The sequence below is a fragment of the Pristiophorus japonicus genome, chromosome 6 (assembly GCF_044704955.1).
Source record: "Pristiophorus japonicus isolate sPriJap1 chromosome 6, sPriJap1.hap1, whole genome shotgun sequence".
NCBI classification, from domain to species: Eukaryota; Metazoa; Chordata; class Chondrichthyes; family Pristiophoridae; genus Pristiophorus; species Pristiophorus japonicus.
This window is the reverse complement of record NC_091982.1, coordinates 183,158,049-183,183,204: the sequence shown is the minus strand read 5'-3', so window position 1 is coordinate 183,183,204 and position 25,156 is coordinate 183,158,049. Positions and strand designations below refer to the sequence as shown.

Genomic DNA, 25,156 nt, shown 5'->3' with positions numbered 1-25,156 from the left:
TTGTCAAAGTCCCCCTCACTGTCCATTCTTTTCTGTATAATTTATAGGTGACTGCAAACCTAAGATGCATACAGCATTCTAACCAACTATAAACATGAACACCCGAACATAAGAAAATCAGTCATACAAATTAATCCCTACTAAAAAAAAGATACAATAATACAAACATTGCAGCACCAACACAAAATATAGCCATAAACCATTCTACACTTAGGCAGCAGAAAGTCAAATGACAGCAATATTCCACCAAGATATTGTAGATATCAGGACCAAAGACTATACAAGGCATAAACATTAAATACTCAAGAACCAGTAGAAATGAATACAATTTACAATTAATACAAGCTGGATTTCACACTATTACTTTCCATCCATAAAAAGTACAGAGCATTTAAATCAAAACTATTGACACTTGCATACCTTTTTGAGCATAAACAAACATCAGCAAGTTTGTTAAGTTAACAGAAAAATCAATTACTATAATGTCTGCATAGTCCACCACAGACCCGAGTTTACTAAATTTTTGTACGCTTCAAATGTTAAAAATGAAATAGCTGAAACAACCAACTTCTGACCCCATACTTTTGGCCCTTGCTTCTCATCTAACTCAGAATATTCACACAAAGACCAACCTCCACCATTGGTACTCTGACAAAAACATTATCAACAATTACAATATTCCCTACTTTGACCGCATAAATGGTGTTTATCTTACTCTATCTTGGGATCATTAATATCATGAAATATTATTGCTCTTTGGTTTATATATCACTCTGGTCTACAAATTGCTATGTTGTTTATATATCTCTCTAGTCTACAAATCTGTAATGCATCATTCCACTTGTATCATTCCACTTCCTATTCCTTAACTCTATTGAAATGGATTTTATATTAATGCAACCCCCAGATTATTCTTGTACAATGTACGATTGCACTAAACAATGGGATATGCTGTACACAAGAAATTAGAATTTGTAATTTGTGTGATTTGCATAGTCATATCTGTGCTGACGCACCATGCTATTGTAGAAATTAAATCAGACTCTAGCATTGAAAATTAACAACTGGCTCGCTATTGGTCTGAAAACTGATGAAATGGACTGAAACAAATCCCAAGAAGCAGACACACTCCAATGGGGAATCCTTACTTGAGCATGGCTTCTCTACTTTCTCTCTTGCATTCCACGTAAAGCTAGAGGAGAACTCAAAGTTTAAATTTTACATTGTGCACTACCAAAAAAAAGTTAATCATTCTCCTTTTATCTCCAACATATCCATTAGAAGATCTTATGAGGGGAGTAATAAGTTACTAAATAAAATTGTCTACAGAGATTACCTGTAAACCCTAAACATTTCTACAACGTACATTTATATAATGCCTTTAACATAGTAAAATGTCCCAAGGCGCTTCACAGGAGCGTTATCAAAAACAAAAATTTGACACCAAGTCATTTAAGGAGATGTTAGGGCAGATGACCAAATGATTGGTCAAAGAGGTAGGTTTTAAAGAGTAAATAAAGAGAGAGATGTAGACAAGTGGAGGGAGGGAATTCCAGAACTTTGGGTCTTGGCAGCTGCAGGCATGGCCGCCAATGGTGGAGCAATTAAAAGCGGGGCTGTTCAAGAGGCTAGAATTGGTGGAGCACATACATCTCAGGGAGTTGGGGGGCTGGAGGAGATTACAGAGATAGGGAGGAACGAGGCCATAGAGGGATTTGAAAACAAGATGAGAATTTTAAAACAGAGGCATTGCTTAGCAGGGAGCCAATGTAGGTCAGCGAGCACAGGGGTGAGGGGGGAAACAGGACTTGGTGTGTGTTAGGACATGGGCGAGTTTTAGATGACCTCAATTTACGGAGGGCAGAACTGGGGCGGGCAGTGGTCAAGAGTGCGTTGGAATAGTCAAGTCTAGAGGTAACAAAGGCATGGATGAGGGTTTCAGAAGCAGATGAGCTGAGGCAGGAGTGGAGATGGGTGATGTTCCAGAGGTGGAAATAGGCGGTCTTAGTGATGGCGCAGATATGAGGTAGAAAGTTCAAGTCATGATCAAATATAACACCAAGATTGCGAACAGTCTGGTTCAGCCTCAGACAGGGAGAGGCATGGAATCAGTGGCAAGGGAACGGAGTTTGTGATGTGGACTGAAGACAAATGCTATGGTCTTCCTAATATTTAATTGAAGGGAATTTCTGCTCATCCAATGCTGGATATCGGACAAGCAATCTGACAGTATAGAGACAGTGGAGGGTTTGAAAGAGGTGGAGGAGAGGTAGAGCTGGGTATTGTCAGTATACATGTGAAACTCACGCTTTGTCGTCAGACGATGTCACCGAGGGGCAGCATGCAGATGAGAAATCGAAGGCCAAGAATAGATCCTTGGAGTTCCCGGAGGTAACGGTGGAGAAGAGCATGCCAACAGATAATCATTGAAAAACAAATTCTACATTGTTAAAAAATATTCAAGAATAGAACATTTTAAGAAACTTATAATTCCTTTTTTCTCAAATAGTCTCCTCAGGCAGTGGATTCATGCTAAATTATGGATCCATGGGCAAATAGCAGCCTTCTGACATCACACCCAAACAAGTAATTTTTATTTAAGTCTGGACACTGATTGTTGGCTGATACCTGTTCTTTATAACCTGCTTGACAGATTATAGAGGTAGTACATTTATCTGGTCCATAAGCTATTACAGGTTGAACCTCCCTTATCCAGAACCAACACTCGTCCAGAACCATTCCCGGCCACCGGGTAGTGCATGCGCAGAACTCTGACATGAACAAATTGAAGTCCTTCCTCGCTGCCGACTCCTGCAATCGCTGCCCCCACCCACACACAATGATCTCTCTACCGCACTCCCAGCCTCAAGCCAGCCAGCCCCAATCTCCCCTTGCTCAGTACTTGTACCATCCAATTTAATGTGACCAATCCTCGTCCGGAAAAATCTCTTATTCAGAACAGGCCAGGTCCCGAGGGTTCCGGAAGGGAGGTTCAACCGTGGGACTTGATTATCTTATTTCAATCATGGTTGCAGGTCAAACTGACTGTGTACTATGGTGCACTTTATAGCAAAGATCATCATACATATGTATAACTTTACAAGCAAGGTAGTTCACTAGCATTCAGTACCTTAATTCTAAGCCTGGATTAATCCTCTTTCAAACCTTTCACTTTAGAAGATTGAGGTGATGATCTAGTCGAGGTATTAAAAATGATAAAGATAATCAATAGAGTAGATACAGAGAAACTATTTTCACTGGTGGGGGAATCCAGATCAAGAAGATATATCCTAAAATCAGAGCAAAGCCATTTAGGAGTGAAATCAGGAAGCACTTCACACAGACGGTAGCGGAATGCTAGAACTTGCTCCACCAAAATGCTGTGGTCAATTGAAATTTTCAACACTGAGATTGATAAATTTTTAGTTAGGTAAGGGTATCAAGGAATATGGAAAAGAGTTGGGTAAACAGAGTTGAAGTACAGATCAGCCATGATTAAATTGAATGGCAGAACAGACTCAAGGTGAATAGCCTACTCTTGTTCCTATGTCAGTGTTCCTCAAACGGGTCTGGCAAAGTTGATTAGGTTGGCTGCCTTACTCTCGGGTTACACTCGAGGCTTTCTTCCCACAGCTGTTCTTGAGACTGTCTCAGCCTTCCAAGCTACTCTTTAAGATGAGAGTGAAACCAGGAAATTATAGACCTGTTAGTCGAACATTTGTTGTCGGGAAGTTATCTATAGTTAAAGAGAGTGACTGAGCAGTAGAGAAATTTGAGCTGATTTGAAAGAACCAAACATGGATTTGTAAAGGGTAGGTCATGTCTAACAAACCAATTTTTTTTTTTGAGCAAGTAACTAAAGTAGTAGACAGGAGAATGTCTTTGGATGTAGTTAAAATGGACTTCCAGAAGGCATTCAATTAAGGTTCCACATAAGCAACCATTAGCTAAAATTAAAGCTCTTGGAATTGCAAGCAAATTATTGACGTGGTTAGGCAGTAGAAGGCAGAGAGTAGAGATAATGGGTATGTACTTGAATTGGAAGGAAGTGATTAGTGGTGTAAGAATCTGTGCTGAGGCCTCAACTATTCACTATATTTATTAATGATATAGATAGGTCACCCACTTTGGACCAAAAAAAGGACAAATCTGAGTATTATTTAAATAGACTAAAGCTAGGCACAGTGGAGGTCCAAAGTGATTTACAGGTCCATGTACACAGATCATTAAGATATAGTCAGATATAAAAAAATTCTAAAAAGATTAATGGAATGTTAGCCTTTATAACTAGAGAGCTAGAATCTCTCTCTTAGGCAGTCCCTCGAAGTTGAGGATGACTTGCTTCCACACTAAAGAGTTCTCAGGTGACTGATGAGCCCAATGCAATCTGTCACAGGTAGGGCAGACAGCTGTTGAACGAATGGGTAGGTAGGATGCTTGGGTTGCCATGCGATCCTCCGCTGTTTACACTTGGCTTCAGCTTGCTCCCAGCGAAGACTCGAGGTGTTCGGCGCCTTCCCGGATGCTTTTCCTCCACTTTGAGCGGTCTAGTGCCAGGGATTCCCAAGTGTCGGTGAGGATGTTGCACTTTTTCAAGGAGGCTTTGAGGGTGTCCTTGAAGCGTTTCCTCTGCTCCCCTGGGGCTCGGTTGCCGTGTCAGAGCTCAGAGAAGAGCACTTGTATGGGGCATGCGGACGACGTGGCCTGCCCAATGGAGCTGGTCGAGCGTGGTCAATGCTTCGAGGCTGGGGATGTTGGCCTGAGCGAGAACACGGACGTTGGTGCGCCTATCAAAGCACCAATGTCAGTGATAGGGCTAGAATATAAAGGGAAGTTTTATTCCCCTTTATACAAAGTACTGGTTAGATCACATCTGGAGCAGTGTGAGCAGTTTTGGGCACCACACTTTAGAAAGGCTATGTTGGCCTTGGAAGGAGTGCAGCACAGATTCACCAGAATGTTACCAGGGATCCAGGGTTACATTATGAGGCAAGATTACATAAACTCAGTTTGTACTACACAGTACAGATACAGTTATGGGGTGATTTAGGATTTTAAAAGGAATCGACACGATAGAAACTTTTTCCACCTGTTGCAAAGGCGGAGGGGGTGGGGGGGCGGTGCGGGGAGGGAGTTTAGGATAAGGGGATTATAAGCTTAAAATCAGAGCCAGGCCATTCAGGAGAGAATTTAGGAAACACTTGCTCACACAAAGGGTGGTAGAAGTGTGCAACTCGCTCCCACAAAAAGCAGTAACTGCTAGCTCAATCAATAACTTTAAATCTAAGATCAATAGATTTTTGATAGTCAAGGGTATTGGTATGAAGCCAAGATGGGTGGATGGAATTAAGATACAGATCAGCTACGATCTCATTGAATGGTGGAACAGGCTCGAGGGGCTACATGGCCTACTCCTATTCCTAACAGCATTGGGCTTCTCAGCACCTGTGTCTCAGGCATTCCAGTCCCAGGGATTACTGCCACTCTTCCTCGCTGCTTTTCTTTCCAGTTCATCCTCTTGTGGCTGCCACCTCCATGTACTCACCCTGGCTCTCAAATTCTGTCCTCTTTCTGACCATATACACTTTGCGCTGCAGCAATCTGACAGCAGCAGCAGTTTAGGTTTCAGATCATCAGAACCATGTTAATACTGCTTAGCTCCTCCCTTTTAACTGTCTTGTTTCAGAAATGTGCTTGGATACATGCAGCAGACTTTAAGTGTGCAGGAGACCCAATGGACCTCTTGAGCACTTTGTAAATTAGGCTGACACTGCACTGGATTTGCAAGCCTCACTCCACTCCAGACCTGTCTCCAAATTTACATTGCAAGTCAAGCGTTAGTGCACAGCAATTTGCATTAATACTAAACTTGCAGTGTAAATGCACCCTATGTGGATTTCATGCCTATTTGCACCTTGTGCTCAGTCTAGTATCTCACTTTTACTATCCACTGCTCAGCTTTACCTCTACTTCCTCATTACTTACTGGCTTACTGCTCTCTTCTATCCAATCCTGTTGCTCCCTTTCATAGCTTTTCTTCCCATACTTACTGTTTTTCTCTTCCTCAGTGTCTCCGTATGCTGCTTCCCTACAACCAGCCTGTTCCTGCACTTTATTTGCAGTTTCCAAGAGATGTATCCAATGGCTGTACTCTCTAGTTGAACTGATTGACTGGTGACAACGTTCATCAGCCTGGCTTTTAATGACATTGCACCACATATTCATTTATTTTCACCAGAATATGCTCACAATTCAACCACAAAAATAGTGGCATACACTTCTTCAGTCAGCAAATTAGGATTAACAAGTGTACTTCCTATCGCACTAAGATAACTTATATTGAAAAATTGTAGAATGAAAAACAAATTTATAGCAGTCAGCCAAGCTTGATGGTATTAATTTTTAGTAAGTCATATCACACTATATAGCAACAAACTATTTAACTTTGACTAGTATAAATCTAATGTATTCAGCCTCTTTACAACAAGTGTATACTAACTGCTATCTGTAGGGTAATGTATGGCAGCAGATGGATTTGGAAACACTTTCCTGCCTTTCGACAAAGATGTGAATTTAAGTATTTACATCAATGTGGTAAATATTTTGCAAAATAGACAGCACAATCCACCCTTAGAGTGGCAGTTTAGATAGCACAGTGTGTGTCAGCTTTGTCTCAGCAGTAACAGTCTAATCTGATTCAGAAGGTTGTGGATTCAAGCCCCACTCTAAAGACTTAAGCACATAATCTAGGCTGACACCTCAGTGAAGTGCTGCACTGTCAGAGGTGTTGTCTTTTAGATGAGACATGAAACCAAGATTCCATGTGTCCTCTCAGTTAGATAAAAAAAATATTCGTGGCATTATTCAAAGAGGATCAGGGGAGTTCTCCTGGTGTCCTGGTCAACATTTATCTCTCAACCAACATCACTAAAAACAAATGACTACACTTCAAAAGTACTACATTGGCTGTGAAATGTTTTCGGATGTACTGAGGTCGTAAATGCAAGTTCTTTCTTCTCATAATGGAAATAATGAAGCACAAACTGTTGTAAACATTTCAATTAAAAACAATTGGAGGAACACAAACTTTGAAAACAAGATAATCTTCAGAATTACTGCACGACTATATATTCCATTTTATTCCACAAGTGAGAAAAACATTAATAATTCACTTGCAGCTTATTCAGGAGTAGTAACTTTTATCCCTGGAATAAACTATACATCTCATTGTGTACCTTTTCTGTCAAACCCCAACGCCCTCTCGCACCTCACCTTGTGCTCTTGAATTTACATCTGGTCATTACTGCACTTCTTTGCTAGTTTTAGATGGGTCATATTGAGAGCATCTCCACAACTGTTATCCACATCATTATGCAATTGATAACCAGAGATTCTTTGGAGCAGGACTACTCCAGTCTGTTTTGTCTCTCCCTCTCCCCAAAGGAATGCTGTGCTTCCACCCACTCTTCCTTCTAAAAATCTGATACAAAACCTGCAACATTTATCCAGTAAGGTTAAACAAGTGAATGTTGCACAAATCTAACATTCAGTATCATAACCTTCAGATAAAGAATCTAGCGCAGCATCCCATTAGCCTATCACAACTAGTTTAAAAACTAGTGAAACTCCAGTCCATTGGTAACCCCAAAATATGGAGAGATTAGTTCTGATTCAGTGCATTTTACACTGTAAAAACACAGCCATTTTGGGGGGAAAAAAGATACCATCTCATTTCAAACACAGATCAAAACAACAAATATTGTCTTCTTAAATGAAAGTCAAGTGGTACATATCTATTATTTTGTATTTTATGACTGTATTCAACAGCAGATCCATTTATTCACATCTTCAGAAAAAAATTAAAAAATTATATTGTAATAAATTCTACACACAAGGTGGACTGGAAATTCCAAGTGAATCACAGTAAATTACTTCAATTACAGTATTGTATTTCGTACGTTTGGTGTCTCATTTTTAGTCAGCATGTATTAAATGCCAGATGGAAACAACAGCCATTACTTTTCCTCCTGATTTGCTGCATGTATTTCCATTATTTATTGCCCATATTATGTTCAGATAATTAGGGCAACTGCTCAACTACCGATGATGGCAAGTGAAGTTCACCCGTCCAGATGTTTCCAAAGTCTCCGTATTTTTTCTTTCTTATTCCTGTTGCCATGCTTTTTCCATGGTTTTCCTGCCACATTTTCCATGCTGGCTCCAGTCATTGGTGTTGGGCCAATGCCAAGCTTGAGTCCCATCGCTGTTTGAACTCCCTTTGTCAAAGCGCGTATATTCTCCTTTTACAAGTACACAATTTACATTTAATTAGTCAATTGCAAGTATTTTGTAAATCTGTTACCAAAACTGCTTCAATTCACAAGACAAAGTTCTGCCACACATAAGAACGAATAAAGTTATATTAAGGAAGTCCATGCTTGAGGATTATGTTGATTTGAGAGGACCCCCAAGAGAAGCCCCAAACACCTCAATCTTTAAACTGTTTTTTAAGAATCTGATTACAGTAAAAAAAAAAGTGTATAATGTATTTTTTGTAGACAAACTTTTTAGTATCATGAGTTCAGAATTACATAAAACATGTATCTTCTTGTAAATTTCAAGATACAAAGAATATTACAATGAAACTGTGTTTCTATTACAAATTGTTGCTACTTGCCATAGTAACATAACCATCTGAATATTTGACGCTCCTTAATTTTATTCTCAGGACACTACATCTATAATTTTCTCTTGTGGGTATACTAAAAACTAGAATTCGTATTATGAACAGTATTTTGTCTAAATATACAAGGATATGCATGTCATTTGATTAAACAACCCTGCAATCATGCCTTGAATTCTAGTTTTTACCCATATCAGGCTCTTAGCATTGAAATCCATTCCATAAGAATTGCACCATTGTGCACCCTATTTGTTCTGTTTCCTTACCTGATGAAAGAAGCTTTTGTCTACATAATTTTCAATTCTTTTCACTTTATGTTGCTTCCCTTTAAGCGGTGTACCATTCTTGTCACATATAACAGCACATTCTCCAAATTTAGCGTGATGGAATTGAAAATAAGCAGGATCAATACCAGGTGGAGGGTGGCAGTACAACAGCTTGCCCTGAAATTAAAACAAGCAAACAGACATTTTCAAAGCACAAAATCTATTCATATCCAGTTATTCATTTTACTGCCATATGCAAAATGGCTACTGTATTTGCTAATTTAACAAAAGCAACTGCACCGAAATATTCGTTTCATGTGAAGCACTTCTGAAATGTGGGAGGGCAAGCCAATTTTTCTTTTCAGATGGCTTTCTGCTAACTCCCCAGCTATTGACACTTCTTGTGTACGCTTCATTTCAACATCCAGTCATGAAGTCATAGAAATCTGCATCACGGAAGGGGGCCATTTCGGCATATCGTGTCTGTGCCGGCCGACCAAGTGCTATCCAGCCTAATCCCACTTTCCAGTTCTTGGTCCGTAGCCCTGTAGGTTATGGTACTTTAAGTGCACATTCAAGTATTTTTTTTTAAATGTGGCGAGGGCTTCTGCCTCTACCATCTTTTCAGGCAATGAGTTCCAGACCCCTACTACCCTCTGGGTGAAGACAATTCTCCTCATATCTCCTTTAAACCTCCCACCCAATTACTTTATAAAAAAAATGCCTCCTGGTTGTTGACCTCTCTGCCAAAGGAACCAAGTCCTTCTTATCCACTCTATCCAGGCCCCTCATAATTTTATAAACCTCAAATCAGGTCTCCTCTCGGCCTCCTCTGTTCCAAAGAAAAAAGACCCAGCATCTCCAATCTTTCCTCATAGCCAAAATTCTCCAGTCCAGGCAACATTCTTGTAAATCCCCTCTGCACCCTTTCCAGCGGTGACCAGAACTGCACACAGTACTCCAGCTGCGGCCTAACCAGTGTTTTATACAGTTCAAGCATAACCTCCTTGCTCTTGTATTCCATGCCTCGACTAATAAAAGCAAGTATTCCATATGCCTTCTTAACCACCTTATCCAGAAGCAGAATGCTGCCTCCATGGGATTGGCTTCGCCGTAAAAAAACTAGTGAGCCGTCTCAGAGATTTCCCCCTGTGGGATAAACGAACGCCTCATGACTCTTCAGCTCACCCTAGCCCAGAACTAGTGCGCTCCAGTCTTCAGCGCATACGCCCTAACACTGAAAGCTGGAGACGAGATCAAAGAGGAATTCTACTCCAGCCTCAAACAATCCCTGTCCCGAGTCCCAACGAGCGACAAACTGATCCTCCTCGGTGACTTCAATGCCAGAGTCGCAAAGGACACTAACCTCTGGGGAGGTGTGATCGGCAGTGAGGGGATAGGGAAAGCCAACTCCAATGGCACCCTCCTCCTGACAAAATGCTTAGAACACGGCCTCATCATGACTAATACCCTGTTCCATCAGAAGGACAAATAAAAAGCGTCATGACAACACCCTCGCTCCAAGCACTGCCATCTGCTAGACTACATCATCGTCCATGCGAGGGACCGCAAAGACGTGCGCATCACCCGTGCCATGACAGGAGCTGACAACTGCTGGACGGACGACCGCTTAATTCGCTCGGTCATCACCATCAACATTGCCCCAAAACAGCGACGACAACAGAAACGACAACAGAAACAATGCCGCAGGTAAATTAACGCCGGAGCACTCAAAAATCCTAATAAGAAAGCCCTATTCAGCCAGCACCTCGCTACCAACCTGACGACTCCCAGTGACCCAGAGACGCAGAATGTCCACAGTACCTGGTCAACCCTCAAGGCTTCCATAATCAGCACCGGCGAAGAGACGCTCGGTCACTCGACCAGGAAACACCAAGACTGGTTCGACGAGAACAACCAGGAGATCCAGGAGCTAATATGCCGCAAGCGCAAGGCACTCTTGGACTGGAAGCAGCAACAACTCAAGGGCAAGAAAGCAACTCGACAGACGTCTGAAGGCCGAGGTCCAACAGAAAACCCGCGACCTAAAGAACAGATGGTGGGTGGAGAAAGCTCAAGAAATCCAGCAGCTAGCCGACCACGACGTGCGAGGATTCTTCAGCGCAATCAAGACGACCCACGGCCCAAGCACCCAAGACCCTACCCCACTACTGGCCAAGAACAGAGAGGTGCTCATCAAGGACAGAGAGGCAGTCAGTGCCCGCAGGAAGGAACACTTCGAGGATCTCCTCAACCGAGACTCTGTCTTCGACAGGAGTGCCGTCGACTCCATCCCACAGCATGCCACTCGCCACCATCTCAGCACAACCCCAGCCCGACACGAGGTTGAAAAGGCCATCCGACAACTGAAGAAGAACAAGACATCAGGAGTAGATGGAATCCCTGCCAAAGCACTAAAACATGGCGGAGAAGCACTACTGGTGCGGATCCATGACTTCATCTCTCTTATCTGGAAGGAGTAATCATGCCAGGAGATCTGAGAGATGCTGTAATCGTCATCATCTTCAAGAAAGGTGACAAGTCTGACTGCGGTAACTACAGAGGAATCTCCCTAGGCTATCGAACACCGGGAAAGTCATCGCGAGAATCCTCTTGAATCGCCTTCTTCCTGTGACTGAAGCAACTCCTCCCAGAGTCACAATGCGGATTCCGCTCACTCAGGGGTACAATGGGCATGATCTTCACTGCACGGCAGATACAAGAGAAATTCAGGGAACCACACCAGCCCCTGTACATGGCCTTCTTCAATCTCACAAAAGCCTTCGACACATTCGACCATGAGGGATTATGGAGCGTCCTCCTCAGATTAGGCTGCCCTCAAAAGTTTGTCACCATTCTCCGCCTGCTCTACGATGACATGCAAGCCGTGATCCTGACCAATGGATCCAACACAGACCCAATCCATATTCGGACCGTGGTCAAGCAAGGCTGTGTCATTGCACCAATGCTCTTCGATCTTCCTTGCTGCAATGCTCCATCTCACCCTCGGAATGTTCCCCGCCAGAATGGAGCCAAATTACAGGACAAACGGGAATCTGTTCAACCTCTGCCACCTCCAGGCCAGATCCAAGGTCGTCCCATCCTCTGTCATCGAACTATAGTACGCATACGATGCCTACGTCTGCGCACTCGGAGGGTGAACTCCGAGCCATCGTCAACACCTTCACCGAGGCGTACAAGAGCATGGGCCTTATACTAAACATCCGTAAGACAAAGGTCCTCTACCAACCTGTCCCCGCCACACAGCACTGTCCCCGGTTATCAAAATCCACGACGAGGCCTTGGACAACATGGACCATTTTTTCATACCTCAGGAGCCTACTGTCAACAAGGGCAGACATCGATGACGAGGTCCAACACCGCCTTCAGTGTGCCACTGCAGCCTTCGGTCACCTGAGGAAGTGAGTGAAGACCAGGACCTCAAACCCGGCACCAAGCTCGTGGTCTACAGAGCAGTGGTGAAACCCGCCCTCCTATAAGGCTCAGAGACATGGACTATGTACAGCAGGCACCTCAAATCACTGGAGAAGTACCACCAATGTTGCCTCTCAAGATCCTGCAAATCCATTGGAAGGATAGGCGCACCAACGTCAGCGTGTCCTTGCTCAGGCCAACATCCCCAGCATCGAAGCACTGACCACGATCGATCAGCTCCACTGGACAGGCCACATCGCCCGCATGCCTGACATGAGACTCCCAAAACAAGCGCTCTACTCAGAGCTCCCCAGGTGGGCAGAGGAAACGCTTCAGGACATCATCAAAGCCTCCTTGAAAAAAATGTAACATCCCGACCGACACCTGGGAATCCCTGGCCTAAGACCGCCCAAAGTGGAGGAAAAGCACCCAGGAAGGCGCTGAACACCTCGAATCGCTTCACCGAGAACAAGCTGAAGTCAAGCATCGACAGCAGAAGAAGCGCGTGGCAACCCAGGCACTCCATCCACCTGTTCCTTCAACCACCGTTTGCCTCACCTGTGACAGAGACTACAGGTCTCAAAGAACTCATTTCTAGTGTGGAAGCAAGTCATTCTCAACTCCGAGGGACTGCCTATGAAGATGATGATCTACCTGGCCTGCTACCTTCAGGGATCTGTGGACCTGCACTCCAAAGTCCCTTTGTTCCTCTACACTTTTCAGTGTCGTGCCATTTAATGTGTATTCCCTTGCCTTGTTAGACCTCCCCAAATGCATTACCTCACACTTATCCGGTTTGAATTCCATTTGCCGCTGTTCTGCCAACATTGATATCTTCCTGCAGTCTGCAGCTTGCTTCTTCATTATCAACCACACAGCCTATTTTAGTGTCATCTGCAAACTTCTTAATCATACCCCCAACATTCAAGTCCAAGTCATTGATATATACCACAAAAAACAAGGGACCCAGCACTGAGCTGAACACTTTTGCCGAAATGCTCCGCAACTAAGCTTTGGAAAAACTTTTTTGTTGTTCTTAATCACAACTGATCAGAGAAACTTTCCACCATCCCAGACGGACAACAATGGCAACACATGCCCCCTTCACTGCAAACTGTAGCAACTTGTGGCAGTTATTCAGATCAAGTCATTATGAGCAGTCCATCAACTATAATTATGTGTTACTTTATACTCAGTAGATTGCAACTCATTGTAGAGCATTACAATGAGTAATGAGCATTTACTTCAGTTAGAAACAAGTCAGAAATCATAATATATATAACATAATTATAATATTGATGGGATTAGATGAAGATGGGTAGGAGGAGGCTTGTGTGGAGCACAAACACCGGCAAGACCTGTTGGGCCACATGGCCTGTTTCTGTGCTGTAAATACTCTAATAAACTGCCTATTTGTCAAGGAAAGACTCAGCTTAGATTCGGACCTCAATAGGAATAGTGCATTAAAACGTCATGCTTGCATTGGGCATGCATTCATAAAACAATACAGCACAGGAGGCCATTCGGTCAATCATGTCTGTGCTGGCTCTTTGAAAGAGCTATCCAATTAGTCCCACTCCCTTGCTCTTTCTCCATAGCCCTGCAAATTTCTCCTTTTCCAAGTATATATCCAGTTACTATTGAATCTCTTTCCCCCCACCCTTTCAGGCAGTGAATTCCAGATCATAACTCACTACGTAAAAATTTTTCTCATTTCACTTTGGGTTCTTTTGCCAATTACCTTAAATCTGTCCCCTCTGGTTACCGACACTTCTATCACAGGAAGTAGTTTCTCCTTATTTACTCTATCAAAACCCTTCATGATTTTAAACACCTCTATCAAATCCCCCCTTAATCTGCTCTTGGCAAATTGTCCTGCCACCTTCAAAGATTTGTGTACGTGAACCCCCAGGGCTCTCTCTGTTCCTACACCCCCTTTAAAATTGTACCATTTAATTTATTTTGCCTCTCATTTTTTCTTCCAAAATGCATCACTTCACAACATTAAATTTCATCTGCCATGTGTTTGCCCATTTCCCCAGTCTGACTTCTCCTGAAATCTGTTACTATTTTCCTCACTGTTTACTGTATTTCCAATCTTTGTGCAAACTTTGAAATTATGCCCTTTATACCCAAGTCCAGGTCATTTATATATATAAAAAAAATTCAATAGTCATAATACTGATCCCTGGAGGACACTACTGTATACTTCCCTCCAATCTGAAACAACCGTTCATCCTTACTTTCTGCATTTAATACAGACCAGCCAGTTTTCCCATATTAAGATACACAGTTCAATGGTCCACCCAAACAATTTACTTTACAGCTGACAGCAAAAGCCTGGGGGACATCCATTTGCAAGTATTCATGTACCAGTGTGAGCATTAATAAAACTACACGGTCAAACAGTTTACTCACGGTTACATAATCTTTCAAAATATATCGAGCTGTTCTAGGTTGGTCTGGTTGTCCATGTGCAGTCATAAAACCTCTCATGTCTAGAAGATAGCAATATATTGGATAATTGACAAGTTACTGAACTGTTTATTGAACTTTCCTGTATAAGGAGTACCATGTTCCTAATAATACAAGTAATTATATAAACCTATCTAACCAAGTTGTTTGATAGAAAAAAAAAATACAAGCATCTTTGAAAAATATGACAAATAAAAAGATAGTCTGTGACTGGAAGTCTCTTTCAAACATATCATATACCATGCTCATATTCCTTTAAACATTTTCAATGTATTTCAATCTTTTGCATTAGTACAGAGTATTTTTAGCCAAGAGAATTGATTAAATGTTCTTCTTCCTTCAAGTAGGACAGAGGTGAGAAGTCAAGTGGGATAGGAACTCAGTATTTAATGCCATGATCCAAAAGGCAGTTGTGAGTTCAGTATGTGACAATCTCAACTGCATTGTGTTCTCTTCTTCCCCATTGGAATATCGGGAAGGGCAGACAACTAATAAAACGAGCAAGTGGCAACTTTAGCCTACTTACATTCTACAGCAACACAAAGGTACAGTCTCTCTGCATATAAAATAAGAAACACAGAAAATGATTGATAAACAGGGCCATTCCATCAGCATTTGAAGTAAAGAATCATGTTAACATTTTGGGTGCAGACTTTTCGTCAGAACTGGAAATTAGAAGTGAGCCCCTCAGTAGCAGTGAGCCAAACCGAGGAAAGAGGAAACAACACGTAGAAGTCAAGAATCAGGATGCGGACTCTCATTACAGAAGCAATTAATAGGTGAAAATAATAGAAATTTAAATTTTGTCCACAAGTGATTCTGATCTCCCTATGACATACCACTTGGCCTCCCTACACTGTTATAATCAAACACCATTCTAATCAAATACAAGATACTATGCACATATATGATATGCGTTCCCCCTCATAATCAGCTCCTGTTTCAAATGAGTGGGAGGTAAGGCAAGGGAGAGAAATATTCCCCGATAAGAAGGGAAATGGAATGGTGTAATAATACAAAACTGTTAATTAGGTCCACACCTGCATCTTTCCTCACTGCCTGTTGCAGATCGGGCAGCAGGTTACCCATCCCAACCTCTCAGTGGAGATATGATGAATGGTTGGAAGAAGACATGAAGAGAAAGTACAAAGTGGTACAAATTCAAACCGATATTTCAAATTCCAGAAGACGGTGCTTTTAATAATTAATGCTAAATTAAAACCGAACTATTAATCGTCTATGATGAAGGCAGACAATGACATATTAAATGCAATGTGCACAGTAATAGATAATTTATTGCAGACTTACATCCATAGGCAGTTAATAACTCCTCAGAAGTAGGTTGTCTGTCTGGATCTTCATCCTCTCTGGGCCGGATGATGTTAATTCCATATGTGGCTTCCAAAACATGCCTGGGAATATGCTGGCAGACATAACCCAGTCAAGGAATTCAATGTACGTGTGCTTTCAAAACTAGATGATGATAACTGTAATCCACAATATGTAATAAGGCACTTGTGTAAAATTTCGACTATAAGTCAATAGCAAATACAGGTAAAATGGCTCCAAGGAGAATAGAAAGATAATGTGAAGAGAAACTACAAAGTGGCAGGAAAAATACAAATAGGGATTTCAAAATCCATGATGATTATTTCAAAATTAGAAACCAAACATTAAATCTATTATGAAGCCACACAGTGACATATTAGAATGAACTTTATCCATAATTTACATGGCAAATTTAATGCAACCAAAATAGTTCAGACAATCTCATTAATTTATTCCCCCCCCACACACAAAAACTGAAATAAATTAAATGTGTTTTTATCTTGGCCCCACTTTCTCATTCTTTTCCATGACATTTTCCTCAAGTAGAGAAAGCAAATAGCTTAGTCAATCACTAAGGATTTCAACACAAATTCTTGAGTTAGAAAATCAGTGAGCAGAGCAACATGGTTAATGCCTATACAAATGGTATTGAAGCACTCTTACAGCAGTTTAGTTTAAAATTCTCAAAATGTAACCAGTCATGGAAAATGTGCATACATTTTCATTACAATAGAGTGATTACACAATAAAGATCCAGATAAAGAAAAAATACAAAAACGTTTAAAAAAAAATCTGTGCTCACTGCAGTTATTTCTATTAACGAAATGAAAACCACACCTTACCATCAAGGGGATATTTTCAGTTCTAGTTACTTAAATGATGTATTTGACACAAATCCGTGCCCACCTTTCCCGCAATTCCATGTTTAAATCCCTCCAAATGGCTCTCATCAGTCACAAATTACATCCTTTGTGACTGTGACAAAGGCAAACTATCCCTCCTCGTCCTTCTTGACTTGTCTGCAGTCTTTGACACGGTTGACCACTCTATCCTTCTCTCCATCATCGTCTAGCTGCGTGGGACTGCACTCGCCTGATTCCATTCTTATTTATTTAATTGTAGCCAGAGAAGCAGCTGCAATGGCTTCTCTTCCCATCCCCGCATCTTTACTTCTGGTGTCCCCAAGGATCTATTTTTAGCCCGAAAACACAGCATCAGTTTCCACATGTATGCTGATGACACCCAGCTCTACCTTACTACCATTTCTCTCACCCCTCCCTAGCTCTGTAATCTCCTCCAGACCCACAACTCCCCCGCCCGCCACCCCCAATTCTACCCTTTAAGCATCCCGGATTATAATCGCTCAACCATTGGTGACCGTGCCTTCTGTTGCCTAGGCCCTAAGCTCTGGAATTCTCTGCCTAAACCTCTATGCCTCTCCATCTCTTTCAAGACGATCCTTAAAACCTACCTCTTTGACCATGCTTTTAGTCACCTGCCCTAATTTCTCCTTATAAGGCTTGTCAAATTTTTAAAATCTTAGAAGACTCCTGTGAAGTGCCTTGGGACGTTTCATTACTTTAAAGATGCTATATAAATACAAATAGTTGTTGTTGGTGGTCCCAGTGTCAAATTACAAAGTCAAAAGTGTGTAATGTCTAGTCAGGTCCACTCACAGAGCTAAGAAGAAAGTTTGTAAGCATCTGAAAAATAGAAATAGGTTAACAATATTTTGAGTTGAGACCCTCTGTCAGAGCACTGAAACCACTGATCTGTCTTTTCCCTTTGTAGATGCTGATGTATCTGCTGTGTTGATCCAGTATTTTCTCTTTTTATATCACACCTGTAACTATTTGGTGTTTTGGTTATGTAATCAGCAGATAGTTTTTTCCTTTAAAAAAAACTTTCAAATTGCAGAAGTAGAGAACCTCATACTGTTGCACCTCCAAGGAAGAATTTGACAGCTGCATGTGATGATCATGTCTAAAGATTGGCAACACTGAAGATTTATTGGTTTGAATGAAACATAGAAACTAGGTGCAGGAGTAGGCCATTCGGCCCATCTAGCCTGCACCGCCATTCAATGAGTTCATGGCTGAACATGCAACTTCAGTACCCCATTCCTGTTTTCTCGCCATACCCCTTGATCCTCCTAGTAGTAAGGACTTCATCGAACTCCTTTTTGAATATATTTAGTGAATTGGCCTCAACAACTTTCTGTGGTAGAGAATGCCACAGGTTCACCACTCTCTGGGTGAAGAAGTTTCTCCTCATCTCGGTCCTAAATGGCTTACCCCTTATCCTTAGACTGTGACCCCTGTGACTGTGAATGCAATAGGTAAAGGGAACATTTTGATTTGGTTTTGCTATCTGAGCTTTTCCATACTGCTTTGGAGTATTTCATTGTCAGTTGAGTTTTTTAAGGCGTTAATAGGGAATTATCTTGGCCCCTCACACAAGTTTTTTTTAAAGTGACAGCAGCAATGTGCCACTTTTAACATGGTTTGATGGATCTAGTGATGTTATCACTCTTTAAATTGTGTGTGTGGAGGGGGGTAGGGGGGAGGGAGAAAGAGGGGAAGGACAATTGTCCATTAATCTAAAAATAAACAATGAAACACTCAAACATCATTACAAAAAAAGTCTACATTTTAATATTCCCTTATGACATTTCACAGCTGGAAAGCATTCTGACCACTTTAAAATTGATTACACTGAAACTAGCCTGCTCGGTGGAATATGCAAAATTGTCTAAATCAGGTTTCCTGCCATCAATGATTCAGAGCTATGTAAATAGAATGATGCTTAAATCCATTCAGTAATATTGTCAATTATATGAAAGGAAATATATGGACAAGGTCAGAAATAATGGAAGTTTTATCTTTTAAGAATGGGAACATCACCAGCTCCAGGTTCCCCTCCAAGTCATGACTTGGAAATATATCCTTCATCGTCGCTAGGTCAAAATCCTGGAACTCCCCGCACCCCCCCACCTAACAGCCTGAGAGTACCTTCACCTCAGGAACTGCAGCAGTTCAAGAAGGTGGCTCACCACCACCTTCTCAAGAGCAATTAGGGTTGAGCAATAAATGTTGGCCTTGCCAATGATGCCCACATCCCATGAATGAATAAAAAATATATATATTGGAGCATGGAGTCTTTCTTTAACAGCACATACCTGCTCTTCCTGTTTTTCTATTCACTGTTCAGCCCAAGCCACACACTTATGTTCAAGATGACAGAATATGCAATGGCCCGGATTTTGCAGTAGCAATGATGGCAAAACTGTTGTCTGAAAATGACACAAACCTCGAGTCAGCGTATGCGCAGATAAAGGCGGAAATCCAGAAGTTGCTGTCAGTCATTCCCTACTCCTCCACAGGTTGCACTGTGGAACTCCCCAGAGCCAGCAATCAATTCAAATCACACTGAAATGTAGTTCCTGACAAAAATGTCCCCTATTATGCTGGAATATTATTATTTAAACTTCCCCCAAACCCCCAAAAAATAAAAATTTTGTTGGAAGAGGTATAACCGGGTTTTTAATGGCGTATTGACTGCTGAACAACCATTATGGCGCTGAAAAACTAATTTTATTTTTATAGAATGTCAAATTTTTCCACTGGTGTAAGAATTACATAGCTTTTAATACAAGTCTATGATATTTCAACTTCTACCTTAATCCTGTGTGTATATCCCAATCCTTATTTCGCTCTCTGTAAAATTTGTTTTAGAAGTAAAAGTCTGTGCATTTTACTTCCTGGTTTGCTGTCTGAGAGAATTCTGCAGTGTGTTTGGCTACTTAACCTGCTTGATGACATTACTGTTGCTGGATGGTGTACATTCACTTGGTTTGGCACCAGATTCAAACTACGGTCAAGAGACCTGAAATTCACACCACAGAGATCGCTGGATCTTTGTGGGCAGCTTTCTTCAACGACAGCGACAAACGCCTTTGCTTCACCTCTGACCGGAAATTCCAGGCTATGTCTCCCCAGACCACAAGGAATGGTATTCTTGGCCAGTTTCCAGGAAGCACCTTAAAGCAGCCAATAGAGAGTCTCCAAATTTTAATTTCCAGCATATAGCTTCCAGAGAGTGGAATTCCTTTCTGAGCATCATGTCTGAGATCAGATACTCAGATGAACTATCAGACTTTTGTCCTTTCCAGCAGTACTACAGGAACAACGTCTGAAATCCGGAATCCTCGGGACCGAGTCCATGCTGGTTTTTCCGGATTTCAGACAAGAAAATCAATAGTATGAAATACGGAATCCTCGGGACTGAATCCGTGGAGGATTTCGGACCTCGCCGTGGCCCGAATCCGTGCCGGATTTCGGACCTCATAAGAACATAAGAAATAGGAGCAGGAGTAGGTCATACAGCCCCTTGAGCCTGCTCCGCCACTTAATAAGATCATGGCTGATCTGATCATGGACTCAGCTGCACTTCCCTGCCCGCTCCCCATAACCCCATATTCCCTTATCGGTTAAGAAACTGTCTATCTCTGTCTTAAATTTATTCAATGACTCAGCTTCCACAGCTCTCTGAGGCAGCGAATTCCACAGATTTACAACCCTCTGAGAGAAGAAATTCCTCCTCCTCCCAGTTTTAAACGGGCTGCCCCTTATTCTAAGATTATGTCCCCTGGTTCTAGTCTCCCCCATCAGTGGAAACATCCTCTCTGCATCCACCTTGTCAAGTCACCTCATAATCTTATACGTTTCGATAAGATCACCTCTCATGCTTTTGAATTCCAATGAGTAGAGGCCCAAACTACTCAACCTTTCCTCATAAGTCAACCCCCTTCATCTCCAGAATCAACCTAGTGAACCTTCTCTGAACTGCCTCCAAAGCAAGTATATATCCTTTCTTAAATATGGAAACCAAAACTGTACGCAATATTCCAGGTGTGGCCTCACCAATACCCTGTATAACTGAAGCAAGACTTCCCTGCTTTCATACTCCATCCCCTTTGCAATAAAGGCCAAGATTCCATTGGCCTTCCTGATCACTTGCTGTACCTGCATACTAACCTTTTGTGTTTCATGCACCAGGATCCCCAGGTCCCACTGTACTGCAGCACTTTGCAATTTTTCTCCATTTAAATACTTTGCTCTTCGATTTTTTTTCCTGCCAAGTGCATAACCTCACACTTTCCAACATTATACTCCACCTACCAAATTTTTGTCCACTTAGCCTGACTATGTCCTTTTGCAGGTTTTTTGTGTCCTCCTCACACATTGCTTTTCCTCCCATCTTTGTATCGTCAGCAAACTTGGCTACGTTACACTCAGTCCCTTCATCCAAGTCATTAATATGGATTGTAAATAGTTGGGGTCCCAGTACTGATCCCTGTGGCACCCCACTAGTTACTGATTGCCAACCCGAGAATAAACTATTTATCCCGACTCTGTTTTCTTTTAGTTAGCCAATCCTCTATCCACACTAATATATTACCCCCAACCCCGTGAACTTTTATCTTGTGCAGTATCCTTTTTTGTGGCACCTTGTCAAATGTCTTCTGGAAGTCCAAATACACCACATCCACTGGTTCCCCTTTATCCACCCTGTTTGTTACATCCTCAAAGAATTCTAGCAAGTTTGTCAAACATGACTTCCCTTTCATAAATCCATGCCGACTCTGCCTGACCGAATTATGCTTTTCCAAATGTCCTGCTACTGCTTCTTTAATAAGGAACTCCGACATTTTCCCAACCACAGATGTTAGGCTAACTGGTCTATAGTTTCCTGCTTTTTGTCTGCCTCCTTTTTTAAATAAGGGCGTTACATTTGCAGTTTTCCAATCTGCTGGGACCTCCCCAGAATCCAGGGAATTTTGGTAAATTACAACCAATGCATCCACTATCCCTGCTGCTACTTCTCTTAAGACCCTAGGATGCAAGCCATCAGGTCCAGGGGATTTATCCACCTTTAGTCCCATTATCTTTAGACCAATATGTCGAGGAACCAACTAGGGGGGAGGCCATCTTAGACTGGGTGTTATGTAATGAGAAAGGATTAATTAGCAATCTCGTTGTGCGAGGCCCCTTGGGGAAGAGTGACCATAATATGGTGGAATTCTGCATTAGGATGGAGAATGAAACAGTTAATTCAGAGACCATGGTCCAGAACTTAAAGAAGGCTAACTTTGAAGGTATGAGGCGTGAATTGGCTGAGATGGATTGGCGAATGATACTTAAGGGGTTGACTGTGGATGGGCAATGGCAGACATTTAGAGACCGCATGGATGAACTACAACAATTGTACATTCCTGTCTGGCATAAAAATAAAAAAGGGAAGGTGGCTCAACCGTGGCTATCAAGGGAAATCAGGGATAGTATTAAAGCCAAGGAAGTGGCATACAAATTGGCCAGAAATAGCAGCGAACCTGGGGACTGGGAGAAATTTAGAACTCAGCAGAGGAGGACAAAGGGTTTGATTAGGGCAGGGAAAATGGAGTATGAGAAGAAGCTTGCAGGGAACATTAAGACGGATTGCAAAAGTTTCTATAGATATGTAAAGAGAAAAAGGTTAGTAAAGACAAACGTAGGTCCCCTGCAGTCAGAATCAGGGGAAGTCATAACGGGGAACAAAGAAATGGCGGACCAATTGAACAAGTACTTTGGTTCGGTATTCACGAAGGAGGACACGAACAACCTTCCGGTTATAAAAGGGGTCGGGGGGTCTAGTAAGGAGGAGGAACTGAGGGAAATCCTTATTAGCCGGGAAATTGTGTTGGGGAAATTGATGGGATTGAAGGCCGATAAATCCCCAGGGCCTGATGGACTGCATCCCAGAGTACTTAAGGAGGTGGCCTTGGAAATAGTGGATGCGTTGACAGTCATTTTCCAACATTCCATTGACTCTGGATCAGTTCCTATGGAGTGGAGGGTAGCCAATGTAACCCCACTTTTTAAAAAAGGAGGGAGAGAGAAAACAGGGAATTATAGACCGGTCAGCCTGACATCGGTAGTGGGTAAAATGATGGAATCAATTATTAAGGATGTCATAGCAGTGCATTTGGAAAGAGGTGACATGATAGGTCCAAGTCAGCATGGATTTGTGAAAGGGAAATCATGCTTGACAAATCTTCTGGAATTTTTTGAGGATGTTTCCAGTAGAGTGGATAAGGGAGAACCAGTTGATGTGGTATATTTGGACTTTCAGAAGGCGTTCGACAAGGTCCCACACAAGAGATTGATGTGCAAAGTTAGAGCACATGGGATTGGGGGTAGTGTACTGACATGGATTGAGAACTGGTTGTCAGACAGGAAGCAAAGAGTAGGAGTAAATGGGTACTTTTCAGAATGGCAGGCAGTGACTAGTGGGGTACCGCAGGGTTCTGTGCTGGGGCCCCAGCTGTTTACACTGTACATTAATGATTTAGATGAGGGGATTGAGTGTAGTATCTCCAAGTTTGCGGATGACACTAAGTTGGGTGGCAGTGTGAGCTGCGAGGAGGATGCTGTGAGGCTGCAGAGCGACTTGGATAGGTTAGGTGAATGGGCAAATGCATGGCAGATGAAGTATAATGTGGATAAATGTGAGGTTATCCACTTTGGTGGTAAAAACAGAGAGACAGACTATTATCTGAATGGTGACAGATTAGGAAAAGGGGAGGTGCAAAGAGACCTGGGTGTCATGGTACATCAGTCATTGAAGGTTGGCATGCAGGTGCAGCAGGCGGTTAAGAAAGCAAATGGCATGTTGGCCTTCATAGCAAGGGGATTTGAGTACAGGGGCAGGGAGGTGTTGCTACAGTTGTACAGGGCATTGGTGAGGCCACACCTGGAGTATTGTGTACAGTTTTGGTCTCCTAACCTGAGGAAGGACATTCTTGCTATTGAGGGAGTGCAGCGAAGGTTCACCAGACTGATTCCCGGGATGGCGGGACTGACCTATCAAGAAAGACTGGATCAACTGGGCTTGTATTCACTGGAGTTCAGAAGAATGAGAGGGGACCTCATAGAAACATATAAAATTCTGACGGGGTTAGACAGGTTAGATGCAGGAAGAATGTTCCCAATGTTGGGGAAGTCCAGAACCAGGGGTCACAGTCTAAGGATAAGGGGTAAGCCATTTAGGACCGAGATGCGGAGGAACTTCTTCACCCAGAGAGTGGTGAACCTGTGGAATTCTCTACCACAGAAAGTTGTTGAGGCCAATTCACTAAATATATTCAAAAAGGAGTTAGATGAGGTCCTTACTGCTAGGGGGATCAAGGGGTATGGCGAGAAAGCAGGAATGGGGTACTGAAGTTGAATGTTCAGCCATGAACTCATTGAATGGCGGTGCAGGCTAGAAGGGCCGAATGGCCTACTCCTGCACCTATTTTCTATGTTTCTATGTTTCTATCTTACTGAATACCACCTCCTTAGTGATTGTGAAGTTATTTCCCCCTTATAGCCCTTTGACTATCCACTGTTGGGATATTTTTAGTGTCCTCTACCGTAAAGACTGATATAAAATATTTGTTCGGAGTTTCTGCCATCTCCATGTTCCCCATCACTAATTCCTCAGTCTCGTCCTCAAAGAGACCAAAATTTACTTTAGCCACTCTTTACCTTTTTATATACCTGTGGAAATTCTTGCTATCTGTTTTTATATTTCGTGCTAGTTTATTTTCATAGTCTATCTTCCCCTTCTTAACCATTGTTTTAGTCATTCTTTGCTGGCTTTTAAAAGCTTCCCAATCTTGTGTCCTCCCACTAGTTTTGGCCACTTTGTATGTCCTTGTTTTTAATTGGATACCATCCTTTATTTCTTTAGTTAGCCACGGATGGCTATCTTTTCTTTTACACCCTTTCCTCCTCACTGGAATATATTTTTCTTGAGTTATGAAATAGCTCCTTAAATGTATGCCACTGTTCATCAACCGTCCTACACTTTAATCTATTTTCTCAGTCCATTTTAGCCAACTCTGCCCTCATACCTTTGTAGTCTCCTTTAGTTAAGCTTAGTACAC

General features: G+C 42.2%; 1 protein-coding gene across 1 annotated transcript in view; it reads right to left on the bottom strand.

Moving 5' to 3' along the window:
- Positions 1–6,386: 6,386 nt before the first annotated feature.
- The window catches only part of lsg1 (large 60S subunit nuclear export GTPase 1), a 53,025-nt gene continuing 34,255 nt past the window's right edge, over positions 6,387–25,156 (bottom strand). Inside the window, exons 11-14 of the mRNA XM_070883470.1 lie at positions 16,168–16,291; positions 14,803–14,882; positions 8,950–9,126; positions 6,387–8,300 (exon numbers count right to left, since the gene is read on the bottom strand). Of these exons, the coding sequence (XP_070739571.1) occupies positions 8,121–8,300; positions 8,950–9,126; positions 14,803–14,882; positions 16,168–16,291 (561 nt within the window). The 3' untranslated portion in view covers positions 6,387–8,120. The remainder of the gene's footprint in view (positions 8,301–8,949; positions 9,127–14,802; positions 14,883–16,167; positions 16,292–25,156) is intronic.